The sequence below is a fragment of the Morone saxatilis genome, unplaced genomic scaffold (assembly GCF_004916995.1).
Source record: "Morone saxatilis isolate NCDOM2014 unplaced genomic scaffold, NCSU_SB_2.0 Contig10, whole genome shotgun sequence".
In the NCBI taxonomy this organism is placed as follows: domain Eukaryota; kingdom Metazoa; phylum Chordata; class Actinopteri; family Moronidae; genus Morone; species Morone saxatilis.
The window spans coordinates 7,385,969-7,399,175 of record NW_023339652.1 but is presented as its reverse complement, the minus strand read 5'-3'; the positions used below and the strand labels follow the sequence as shown (position 1 = coordinate 7,399,175).

Here is a 13,207-nt window from a genome sequence, read left to right as displayed (position 1 = left end):
GATTATATATATCTATTAAATAGGTATACATTATTATCATGTGTGATAGCGTTTTGTGAATGGTAAGCACTCTGCTTTAGTCCAGCACGCTGTATCAGTGTAGTTGCAGCCATCGTTCTTTTGGGTTGGAGTTGCGGCAGATCCAGACCACCGGCAGTGGTTAGCGTTGTGATTGGATTCGCATGCCTTTCGGCGGTAGCCAGCTGTCAGACGCTGAAACTTTTGTCTGCTCATTGGCAACCTTCTGCTCATCTGCCGGAGTTTTTTGCAGCGAGAGCACTGATTGACGGCTGAGCCGCCGGGTGTCGGCAAGCGGGCTTGGTAGCAATCCACTCTCTCTCTGCTGCAGGATTCTCCTCAAATTTGGTTGGGGTTTGGTTTTTTAGTTCGAAACTTTTAAAACGGAGGAGGAGGACGAAAAGAGAGACGCATAACAGGCTCACTTTGAAGGTCCTGGGGTGGAGCACATGGTACCCATGAAAGCGGAAGGACGTCCACGGATTTCAACTAGGGAAGTAAACACAGGATGATGGGGCGGGTGGGCGGGGTTCATTCCTGAGTCACAAACCAATCTCCACTGTTTTTAGAGAGTTAGCTCCAGGTTGTTCTGCTGCGACCAGGTACATGGCCAGATGGTCAATCTCCCATCTGTAGGCAGACTCATCTCCACCAGAGATGAGCCCAATGAGGGAGGTGTCATCCACAAACTTCAGGAGCCTGACGGACTGGTGACTGGAGGTGGGGAATTAAACATATAAGTGCTAGTGGGTAAAATTTACATTTTCAGTTACATCATGGAGACTTGTTGGTAACTATTTAGTTGATACTTGTTTTGAGGTAACGTTGGAATTATGCATAGGGCAAGGCTTGAGTTTAAGCATGTAGCCATTATAGGTACGGTTAAGTGTGTTCTCCAGTGAATAAATGCAAGTCAATTCACTGTCCTCACAAGTGATAGCAACGAATGTGGCAGCCTATGTGCATTTGTGCATGCATGTTTTTAATGGTAGGCCCAGGTCCTGCACATCCTGATGTCTGTGAGGCGTGATATGCTAACACACACTTACTACATGGTATTTCCTGTGTTTTCCTCCCTCATTGTTATTCTGTGGTCGTGCACACAGAATAACAATGCCCACTCACAGTCTGAATCCTCCTGAGTCTGCACTGGCAGATAAAGACTCCGTCCATGGTCATACAGTACACACATGTACAGCTTTTGGTATGTCAGTGGTATAGACACAGTCATGGCTCATTCAAAATCTTAGCCTGGTGTAGTGTGTTCTCCTCTTTACATAATCTGTCACATCTTGCATAGAAACCAGCTGATATGAATCTGTTTTTTCCTGTAGTTTGATTCCTGTCCGTGTGTAAGTCAGGTGGGTGTGTACGTGGCCCATACTGTCCAGTTGCCTCACAGCTTTGCCATCACTTGCCCAGGAGACTGAAGTATACAAAAATAGTCACAGCCAAAGAAGAGCCACAAAGGGGGAGAACACAAGCTACTGCAGGGCAGCTCTGTCTCTCCATCTCTCTCTCTCTCTCCAGGCTCTTTTGTGTTCCCTCTTTCATATTTCCTCCATTAAAAGGGTCTTTCGGCTGCACCAGGCAACCCACAGAGTCGCCCCACGGCCACCTTGGAAGGCTTTAAATGGATGGTATTTTTAGATATTAAGGTGTTTTGTGTGTGTGCACAGTGCTTGCTCTATCTGTTGGAGAAGTATTTTAGTTACTTTGGCAGTGTGAATTCTGGTGCTTCAATAGTAATATACTGTACATTTTGCATTCATGTTTTTCCAGGGTGGCGAGTGGTTGCACACACACTAAATGATTAATGTTTTGTTCACTGTATTTACCAGCTCCTGGACCTTGTTCAAGCTATGACAAGTTTATCATTGTTGTAGAAACTGCTATGATTGTCCTCAGGCACTGCAAACAGCCTCTTCTCCTCCTTTTTATACAGCTCCCCCTCTAGCTCCACTCCAGAATGATCTCCAATTATCCCCTTTCTAATTTACTAGTGCTTGCAAGCTTAGCAAACGGCCGCATTTTAGCCACTGAGCCTTTAGTGCCAAGAACTGGGGAAAAAAGCCAAGACATCGTGTGTGCCAGCACTGAGCCCTGATGAGACAGGGCAGCAAGAGGAGGCAGGCAAAGACACATAGACACTTGAAAACACACACATTCTGTCACCGGCCTCATCTGGTTAGCACAGGCTATTGTATTTACATCCTGACTGTTGCTGCTCTCTCCCCCCTTTAAACGCAAGCTTTGAGCATGAGAGGAGAGTCTCTGATTTTAAAAACAAGTTGGTTTTGTGGAGTGTTTGACTTCCTCCATAAAAATTGATATTCAATAGGTGAGGCCAACAGCAGAGCCAGGATTAGGAAATGGGTTCACTTCCAAAAATCATTTCCAGTCATTAAAAAACCTGAGAGGAAAGTGGATTAACATTTTACTCCCACGTTTAAGGTAGTGCCATTCATTCTTATTGGAGAATATAGAAAGTGGTAAAGGGAGCAGCTGGGTGGCACTTGTCAGATTGACAAATTGTGAGACAAGATCCTAACCACAAACCTTACTTAAATACTAAGATGTGAAATCAGCAAATACTCACATGCATGATCCAAGCTGAAAAATATACACTTAATATCCTGCAGCGACGTATGAAAAAAATGTAGAAGAGCTGTGAAATGAGTAACAAACGCAGACGGGTTACATGTGAGAAAACAGAAGAGAGAAGGGAATACTGTGACAAAACGAGGAGTCCAACAGGGGGGAGGATGGGGGGTTGTCACATAAGATATGGGTGCCAACCCATGCTGCCCTAAGCTGTGCAGACCATGACAACCTGACTATTGTGATTTGCTTTAGCGCTCGTGACTCATGCCTCAGAGTCACATTAGCAGCACCTATAGGCAGACTTTACTGTCAGGCAGAAACATATGATAAAGCAAGATTTTGTGAGAATAAAGGAAGCGGCCAACGCTTGAAATTACTTGAACATGTGTAGCAATGGTTCTATGTGGCTGTGTTGATTTGATTAGAAAGTATGTCAGGCTGAAGTGTATCTCTATGATCAATTATGTTTGTTCGAGTAGAAATGTTCATTTACTTAGTAGCATAATACTGAAAATAAATATTTATAGATTGAGCTTTAGACAAGTAGGATAGCACAAAATATGAATATGCATACATTATGCTGCATGGCTCTCTCTCTGACAAATGATATGTAAGATGACTAAGAGACTAGAAACGTGAATTGACAGTTGAACCAGTTTTAAACCAAAGATACTTCATAGCCATTAAAAGGAGATTAAAAAGCATCTTAAAATCCATGAGCGTCTCAACTTCTATTTCAGATGGGAAGCTGACACATGCAGACAGATTATGAAGTGGGCTGTAGATAAACAAACACAGATGCAGACAGAAAATGCCCTGAAACAAATATCTCTCTCTCCTTAATCCTTGTGCTCAGAGTACATATAAACGCTGTCTCACACCTGTTTGGTCTGCCTTTTTTGTGTCAGATCCACTTTAAATACATAGACTTACGCTCATGAAAACACACATTTTCTCTCTTCTCTGGCACTTTTTCACTCACCTGGCAGGGGAGTATCAATCCACAGCAGTGTGACATAGCCTGACACTCTCCTCAAGTGAAAACTGGAACATTCAGGCTCTTGTTTATCATCTGTCAGCTCTGAGTCGGGTAAAAGATCAGTATATGGAATTGGATAATCAAAAATTGAATTTAATTCAAAGCTCATTTACTGAGAGAACGGTTGCTCAGAAAGCTTGCTGTGGTTTCCTGCAGCACTCTGGTTCACTCATATTCGGTTACACACATTCCCATCTAGGATCTGACCAGTATAACCACTGGTTACTAAGCAGCTGAGGGTTAAAAGTACTTTTCTCTAAGGCTTTTTGACAGCAGCTCTCAATTTATTCAACTTCCCCGTTCAGATTCTGCTGCTTATTTTGGGATTAAAGCCAGCAAACTCCTGGTCCGAAGCCCAGTTCTCCAAGCTTAAGGCAATGACCGCTCACATAACATTTAGTTTCATGATTCAAACGGTAATTACATCAACACATGAGCATGGATCACTTGAAAAGGGTGCATAAAGCACACGGAACCAGAGATATATAACAGTGGGACATTTATTAGGACAAAGATCTTTCTTGGCTTGCAAAGGAGCTGATGTTGTGACGATGTTCTGCTGGCAGTCTTGTGCATTATAATTAAGTTGGCCACTCAGCAGTGCTCATCAATGAGAAAAGGGCAGCAACTTCCAGATTTTACTTTTAGCACTGAAAGGTGACTTGAGCAGGCCTGCAGAAAGGACACTAATCTTTAAAAAGCCTTATTATTAATATAATAATAATTATTGTGTTTCCTTACTACAGATTCATACTGATCTCAAAGAGTATATCTTCTATGATTGACCAGAATAAACATGTGAATAGCATGTGATATTTATTATATATGCTGTGTCAGCTAAATACATACTTTTGTCAAAGAGCAATATAGCCAATACTGTATATCATTAAATGCTTTATTAGCATTCAACAGCAACATATCCAATGATCCACAGACAGTTTACTATACAAACTGTAGTTATTGCATGCAGACAATATTATTTGCCTTTTATTTTGGTTAAAATAACAGTGTGCAGTATTTATTTGCCTGTACAGTGCAGTACCTATGTATCTTTGAATGTGGATCGAAAACACCGGTATAATGTTAAAAGGTATAGTTTGTGTATGGAAAATATGCTTATTTGCTTTCTTACTGACAGTTGGATGAGAAGATTGATACTACTCTGAGATCTCCATCAAATATGAAGCTACAGCCACAAGATGCTTATCTTAGCTTAGCTAACCTAGCTCTGTTCAAAGGTAACAAAAGTACCACTAAATTCTAAGTAACACATTATATCACATTTGTTTAAAAGTCCAGTGTGTAACATTTAGGAGGATCTATTGGCAGAAATTGAATACAATATTTAGGTACGTTTTAATTTGTGTATAATCACTTGTAAATAAGAATTGTTGTGTTTTAGATACCTTAAAATGAGCTGCTTACTATCTACAGAGGGAACAGGTCCTCTAATACAGAGTCTGCCATGTTGAATGTTTCCAAAGTAGCCCAGAATGGACAAACCAAACACTTTGTCAAGATTGAGCCTTTCATGTTTTTCACAAGTGTTATGGCCATTGCAGTTTCTCCTACGCGCTTGGAAGGCTGACCTGTATTCAAATGGTTGCAAGGTCACTGCTAGATGCCACTAAATCCTTACGCACTAAACCTTTTAATATGTACAAAAACGGAATTGTTAAAGTAACCAAGTTGTAATTTTATGGAAGGTAACCAGAATATTTCTTGACAGGGAATTGTAACTTCTGGAGTCTTTTCACCATAAGGTTGCCAGGCAACCAGCGGAGACTTCAGATGCTAGTGGGCAGAATTTATCACCTTTTGACATAGCCAGGCTAGCAAACTCTCTGCAAGCTAGCAAATACACATATTTATGACATTGTTGAAATGTTTTAAAGCTTTTAAAGCACAAATGTGAAAAAACCCACATTGATTGAAACACTGAGCAATAAAAACTAGTCGAACGGAAGTTAACCTGGAAGCAGAGCAGGACGATATGCCACTATATGTGTAAGTGACATGAAATAAATTCTCAATCTTTACTGTAACATTTTAAGGTCATTCTTGACTGTCATTGTGAACTGCAGCTTTTCCTGACTTGCCGGCAATTGATTAGCAGATTTACAGGGTGATAATGTTAAGCTTGTTGGCAGGAGCGGGAGTTGAGTCACCTCCAATGACCATTAAGCTCCTTCACTTCTACTGCTTCACCTTTTTCCTCACTACATCCTGCTCCTCTTCTACTGGCTTTCGTTTAATCCTGTTTACTTATTCTCCCTGCTTCTCTTTAGTTCCTCCTCTTGTTTCGCTCTTGCTTCGCACACAGCATTATGACCCTTTTTTCTGTCCTCACATTTCTTCACATCTCTATCTCCATCCTCTCATCTGTCTTTATCCATCTGTCTCATCCTCCTCTAGATCCTCTAGCTCTCCAACTCTCAGTGCCAGGCTCGATCTATATTTAGATGGGTAAAATCCTTGTAGGATCCCTTGTCTTAATCAAAGAGCTGCACCGACCTTCACAACACTCCAACTCACCGTTGGAAACAATGACCATACATGGGTATGGCTACAGCCCGTTTTGTCTCAATATCTGGTTGCCGTCTGTGGTTTTCAGTCAGTCTTGTTGCCAGTCGTTGTGTCCTTGGAGGAAGTTTGAGGAGGATGGAAAGTTGGAGATGAAAGAGGGATGGAAACACTCACACTCAAGCTGTCCTTATTCATTCATGCTTGAGCTTGTATTTGTGTGATACATGCTATGTGGGAAGAGAGAGCAAGTTGGCATTTCCTTCCAAGGTATTTCATGCCTTTCATCTCAGTATATGTATGTATGTCATTAATACCGTCACAAACTCATCTTTGTGGGTGGATGTGTGTGTCAACTTTTTGGTATCCAGGCACATGTGATGCTAGACAACGTCCTTGTGAGACGGTGATGTGAGTGAGTGACTCTGCTGCTTTTATGAATCATCCATGCGGCTGTTCCCAGAACTCATCACAGCAGACAGAAGTGCACACAGGAATATCACATTCATTTGAAAGCTTGCAGCAGGAAGGATTCTTATATAAAAATACACCTGTCTTGTTAGCACTAATTACAAGGCAAGTCTGCAAGAGAAGAGTGTCCCTGTGGATTCACACTATAAATGTTTGTGATGGGTGTGGTGGTACTGAGAAATCTTCTCTGATGGCAAAAGAAGAAGATGATGCTTATAAGGAAAATTCGAAGTAGGGCTTTAACTAATGAAATCTGTTCATTCCTTTTAGTCATGGTAGCAGCGTGGCTTAATGGATGGCAATGTCTATCAGTAGGTCAGTCGATCCACCCCTTTTGTCTAAATGGGAATTTCTCAACATTTGTAACATCCAAGAAGCACTTCCTCATTGTCATTTCAGTTGATGGATTGTCATGCAGTTTGGTACAGATACCCATTCACTGGTGAATTCTAACGATGAATTCACTGACTTTTCCTGTAGTGCCACCATGACGCTGACTTTTGTGGAATGTAGGTAAAATATCTCTATGACTATTAGACAGATTGCCATGTATGGTACAGACATTCATGTCCACTGAGGATGAATTATAATAATTGTGGTAATACTAATCAAGTTAACAATTCATTGCATCCAATACTTTTGTTTATAACCAAATACCTACAGAACTAATGACACTTCCATCAGTCTCACCTGTATTTTGTTTTTAGCGCTAATTAGCAAATATTGGCATGCTAAAAACCCTAAACTTAAATGGTATACCTTCTAAATATTATCTGCCATACATTAAGATGTTGGCATTGTCATTGTTAGCATGTTAGCATGCACATTTTAGCATTTAGCTCAAAGAACCAGTGTGTTGCCTGACAGAGCTAGCATGGTAGCATGGCTACCCTAACCCTAGTCTTGTTTTGTCCCTCAGAATCTCTCAACCCTCTTCTCCATAGATATTACATTTATAATTATATTACACACAGAGCAGTAAATCCTCACATTGTAAATGTTGGGTATATAGTGACCAAGGCTACCAGGGAAGGTAAACACAATGTAACCATGTGCCGACATCTAAAATGTATTATTTTCTGAGTGTTGAAGTCAGAGATGAAGTTTCTTTAGTTTGCTTTAATTAATTTAAAGAAAAATAAAGTCAGGAAGTCCGTTCATAACTTGGCCTTTCAGGGTGATTGCTGTAAATATATTCGAGATATATGTAGTGAGCTAGATTAACATGTCTGCTTTACCAGGAAGGTTATTCCAAATGACTCAAAAAAAAAATAGTTCTGCACAAGTGAGCCTGTCGTGATGTGTTGATAACGTCAGTGATGACTGGCTCTGAAGTGGCTGAGGCTGACTGACCGTCTGTGTGTTTTTTCAGTCTTTCGTATCGGCGGCCATCTCTCCGACTCTCAGTGCCTGCTCTCTCTGGTTTAACTGATGGAGCCGTCTCAAGTCCTCCCAGCAGGGACGGATGGGATGGGTCATGCTGATAGCGCGTGCTTGTTTCACGCACGTACATACACACACAAATGCGCCCGCATCTGTACTGTGTCCATCATCATGTCTGAGGATTAACTTGATTTCTGTCGAGTTGGGAATGTGACTCACTAACGTCAGCAAACCTTAGTGATGGAAACAGCACTGGCATCTTTATATATATATATTTTCGTTTGGCCTCGATTCAAGTGTTTTGCTACTACTTTCATCTTGTGAGCTGCAGTTTCACATACGCTAATAATAAATATAATAAAATATTTCCCCTGTCAAATCATTTTTGCTGCCTTTGTATAGCGGGTACATGCCACTGAGACATATATGCAGATGTGTCGTAAGCCTCCTACTGTTTAGGTATGGAGTGAAACATAGTGGCTCATGCCTTATTTACCCTGAGTCTGATGCTGTGACATTCCCTGTCTTCTTCTTCCATCCTGCTCCTGTGTCCCTCTTTCTTTCTGTCTCTCTGTGCTTGGAGAGAGGTGGCTTGTCTGCTGCATGGCTTAATATGCAGGCTGCGATCTTCTCTGAAGCCCGAATTTAGCATAAACCCTCCTGTTAAGCCAGGCGAAGGCATTCACAAGAGGGGTGTCACAGAGGAGTGTTAGAGCACTTGGTGCAATGTGAATAAGGTGTTTACGTCAGAGTGGAGGATGGTTGAAAACATGCTGACTATTACCTCCTCTGAGAGTCACAGTGTTTGTGTGTGCACAAGTGGTGTGTGAGGTAGATGAGTGTTTGTGTGTGTGTGTGTGTGTGTGGTACCCATAATAGATGTTCTAGTCTGGTGTCCCCACATTAGATAGGTGGGTGTATGTGTTTGCATTGTTTATAGCTAATGTATTTTTTTAATCCCAACATGTGGATTGTTTATCATCACTTTAATTTCCACTTAAAGCAAAGCTGTACTGGATACTAAACTCCAATAATAGCTGTAGCACTTGAATCATAGCCCCCAGCAGGGCCTTCAACTTAAGAGTGTTCCTCTAGAGCCCTGTGTTTAAGTGAGTACCTGGAAATATACAACAATAATAAAATAGCCATGACAGGACAGATTTAGCAGATCTCTGACATGACAGATTACAACAGCTGTGCCAGCAATGTTTCTTGTTCCACTTCAAGTGGCAACACTGTTAAAATCTGTGTGTTTAAATAAAGGTGTAATTGGAACTATGATGTTTTGGGAGTTTAAAAAAAAACAAAACAGTTCTGGGTAAGTGATTCGATTAAGAGACATGCAGAAAGTTTTCCTTTTTTCTGTCTTGAATGAATCGGTTTAGGTTTAGGAAATGTGCAAATCCTACTGTGTTTAAAGCTTGCATACACATATGTACACCAAGTACAGTCATAAAAGCACATATGCACATTCAAACAGTCTTTCTGTTGAGTCTGCTACATGAAATGTCTGGACAGGCCTCCCAACCCTTTCTGACATGCCTTGGTAAACCCCTGTCCCATTACCATGCATTATACATGGCCCTATCTCTCCCATAAATGTAAAAGCTTTCCTTGAAATAGAAGAAGTCACACTGGTGCCTTGTCACAATGACATTTTAACTACGTAGAAACATTTGACAACACTGTGTCAAAGTTAAGCAAATACATTTCCCCTTATAATTATTTGTGGGGATTTTCCAGCAGTGTTGTCAAGTCATTTCATGCAACTGAAACCAATAACTAACAATATAACTGTATAACTGATCTATGGTAGTTACTTATTTTCAAATTTAGTGGTCAAAATCATATTGCAGCAAACTGTTTACAGTTGTTTGTTTTTTTAAGTTTTAAGTTAGGTTTAATTCATATTAAATACTAACAATTTGTTCTTATCTTTGTCTTACAGAAAGAATGGCTTTGCCTCAACTGTCAGACCCAAAGAGCCATGTCAGGCCAGCTGGGAGACACACCCCCTTCAGCTATGGCTTCCCCAAAGAAGCAACCACCTACTCCCGCTCCCTCCTCCACCCCTACCCCTGCTGCTGTAGATAGCAAACCTGTAGTAGAAGCAGCAGATCCAACCCCACCAGCTTCTGAGACCAAGGTAGTGCCCCCAACCATTCCCACACCTGCATTCATTTCACTTGATCATGATGCCACTCTTTCTGCTAGTGCCCCTCCTCCTGATTGCACCCCTCAGGAAACATCACAGTCAAAAGAACAAGAACAACCATTAGCAACTGAACCAGTATCTGAGCCTGTAATTCATCCTGAGCAGAAAGCTCCAATTTCAGAGAGTTTAGCTGAGAGTATACCTGCAATCCCAGCAGTTGAGCAACAGCAAAACAGCTCTGAGAAAATAGTAGAGGACCATCCTCATCCTGAGACAGAGCCATCGGATGCTGATCAACAAACACAAAGTGCAACTGTCAGTGAAATTCCAGCAGTTGAGGAACAACAGAGTAGCTCTGAGACAGTAGCAGAGGACCATCCCCACTTTGAGAGAGAGCCATCTTATGCTGAGCAACAAGCACAGAGTTCACCTGTCAGTGAAATCTTAGCAGTTCAACAACAACAGAGTAGCTCTGAGAATGCGGCAGAGGACCTTCCTCTCCCTGTGGAAAGTGAGACACAAAATCTATTGACTAATACAGGTTTAGACAAGACCACAGTCCCTGTTGAGATAGAAACAGAGCCAAATCCCAAGATTACTCAGGGTGAGGCTGCAGCTCCCTCGACAGATAATGAGAAAGTGGAGCCCACACCAGAAAAGCTTCCAGAAGTGACAACAAATTCAGATGAGTCAAAGCCAGCCTTGATCACAAAAGCAGTGTCCCAGGAAGTTCCTCTTCCGCTAGATCCAAAGCCAGATTTCACACCTACAAAAGTAAAAGAGGTGAAAATAACAGAGGTAGAACTTAAGGCAAGTGAGAAACTCCAGATAGATGAAACCCAAACTAATACAGCAGGTCAAACCCCATCAGATACAGTAGACACATCTTTTAATGTGGAGCAAACAGACATCACTACAAAACTTAAGGCAGACAGTGTAGCACCTGAGGTCAAGAATGAAATTACTGCAGAAATAAATGTAGAACCAGAAGCAGTAATAGAGAAGCCAGTATTTGGGGAAGGTGCTCCTCCTCCAGTTGAGGTTGTAAATAGTGTGGCTCCTATAGCCCCTGTTGAAAACAATGAGGTCCCTAAACTTGACGAGACCCAGCAGGAATTAAAACCAGAGCAAGCAAAATGTGTAGAATCTGGAAGTTCTCCAGTAGTGTCAGAAAACAATCATGCTGTCTCAGCTTCAGAGGAGGATAGTCAAGCTAATAAAGAGGAAAACAAACCCATAGAAAAAGAGGAGCACCCTACTCCGCTTGACCCAGCAGATAAGTCACCTCCTGTTGCTCCAGTTGAAGGAGAAACCAAAGCTCTGGAGAAAGCAAAATGTGAGAACAATGATCAAAATAAAGTTTTTGAAAAATATATTATTGCAAAGCAGAAAATACCTGAGACAGCTGATGTGGAAACATCAGTTGAGATAAAAACAGCAAAGGAACCCATTGAAGAAAAAAATGCTGAGGAGAAAGCGGTTGAAGAAGAGGCCGTTAAGGAGAGGGCTATTGAGAAAGCAGGAACTGAGAATAAATCATTGAATGGCAAAGCATTTGAAGAAGAGGAGGGAGTTCAGAATAATGCAGCTGCAGAGAGGGCTATTGAGGTAAAAGCTGACGAAGCAAAAACTTTTCAAGAAGAGGCAACTGAACAGAAACCTCTGGAAGAGAAGGTTAATAAAACAGACTCAAGTCCACCATCATTCTCTACTGAAATAACAAATATGTGTCCTGTAATAGAGAAGAAAGAATCAGAAACAGCAAGGGCTCAGACTGTCACTGAAGAAATCTCAAAAGACAAGATACAGATACATAAAGAAATAGAACCAGGAACAAAGTATGAGCCATCACCCACTGAGGAAAGCCTTGGTGAGACAGAATCATTGCCAGAGAAGTTGGGGGAGAAAGACAAGCCTAATGTCGAAGCAGAGAGTGCAGCCCAGAAAGAGGAAAAGCAGGCACCTTTAGATACAATGCTAAAAGCAGATGATAAATCTGAGAAAGCAGTGGTTACATCTGAAGAAAAGGTCAGTGTCACAGAGTCAGTGCAAAATGTAGACATGGTGTTATCTTCAGGTGTCATTAGTGAGACACAAGTCAGTGATAAAGCCTGTGAGGAGAAACTTATTCAGGATGAGACAAAGTCTGGTTCACAAAAGACAAACAGTATTGACGGAAATCAACATGAAATAGAGATAGAGACGTTAGCTCTAACAGGCAGTGATGAGAAACAGCTTGAAAAAGTCGCAGAGCTCAAAGTGTTCAAAGAGGAGGTAGAAAAACTTGACAAAAAAGAGGCTGAGTTACAACCTGCTGCTGGTAAAATCCAGGAACCTATTTCAGTGTCAGAGACGAGCACAGTCTGTGAAAAAGATGGCAGTGCACAGTTTGATGTAGGAAAGAACACAATATTAAAGAAGGATGAAGTATCAGAAACAGCTTTTGAAAATGGAGGTGTGTCTGTATCAGTAGTTTCCGTCCTTGTAGCAGAACCTGAAATCCCAGTCTCTGTAGATAGTGAGCAGGACAAAGGCCCAAAGGAGAACACTAACATGGAGGAGACAAAGGAGGCAAAAGCTCAACCTCTGGGAAAGCCCAGTGATGACGATTCAATCACTGAGGTGACCATAGTATTTAGCACAAGTGGTGGTAGATTATATGATTATGTTTGTACTTTTATTTCCAATATATTTAAAAGTGTATTTACGTATATGGAGATCAGTTGTGAATAATGAAAATAGCTAAACTAAATATTGTACCATATTGAAAATAAATATCTAAACTCTGTTTTATTGCAGACTGTTTGTATCACATTCCTGAGGAGTGGCAAATCTAATTGTAATTCCGTACAATTTCTCAACCAAACTGGCCAGGTTTTGCTGTCATTGTCATAACTAATTACTAATTGATGGCATTTCAGAGAGCATATTTTCATCTACATTTGTCCTTCCTCAAGAATGTATATGTAACAAGCTAAAAAATAATAATTTATTGCAATATCGGAGGAAAAAAA

At 41.1% G+C, this 13,207-nt stretch overlaps 1 protein-coding gene across 1 annotated transcript in view; it reads left to right on the top strand.

Annotated features, from left to right (window-relative positions):
- pcloa (piccolo presynaptic cytomatrix protein a) overlaps positions 1-13,207 on the top strand; it is a 59,233-nt gene that overhangs the window by 10,126 nt on the left and 35,900 nt on the right. Inside the window, exon 5 of the mRNA XM_035679814.1 lies at positions 9,987-10,184. Within this exon, the coding sequence (XP_035535707.1) occupies positions 9,987-10,184 (198 nt within the window). The remainder of the gene's footprint in view (positions 1-9,986; positions 10,185-13,207) is intronic.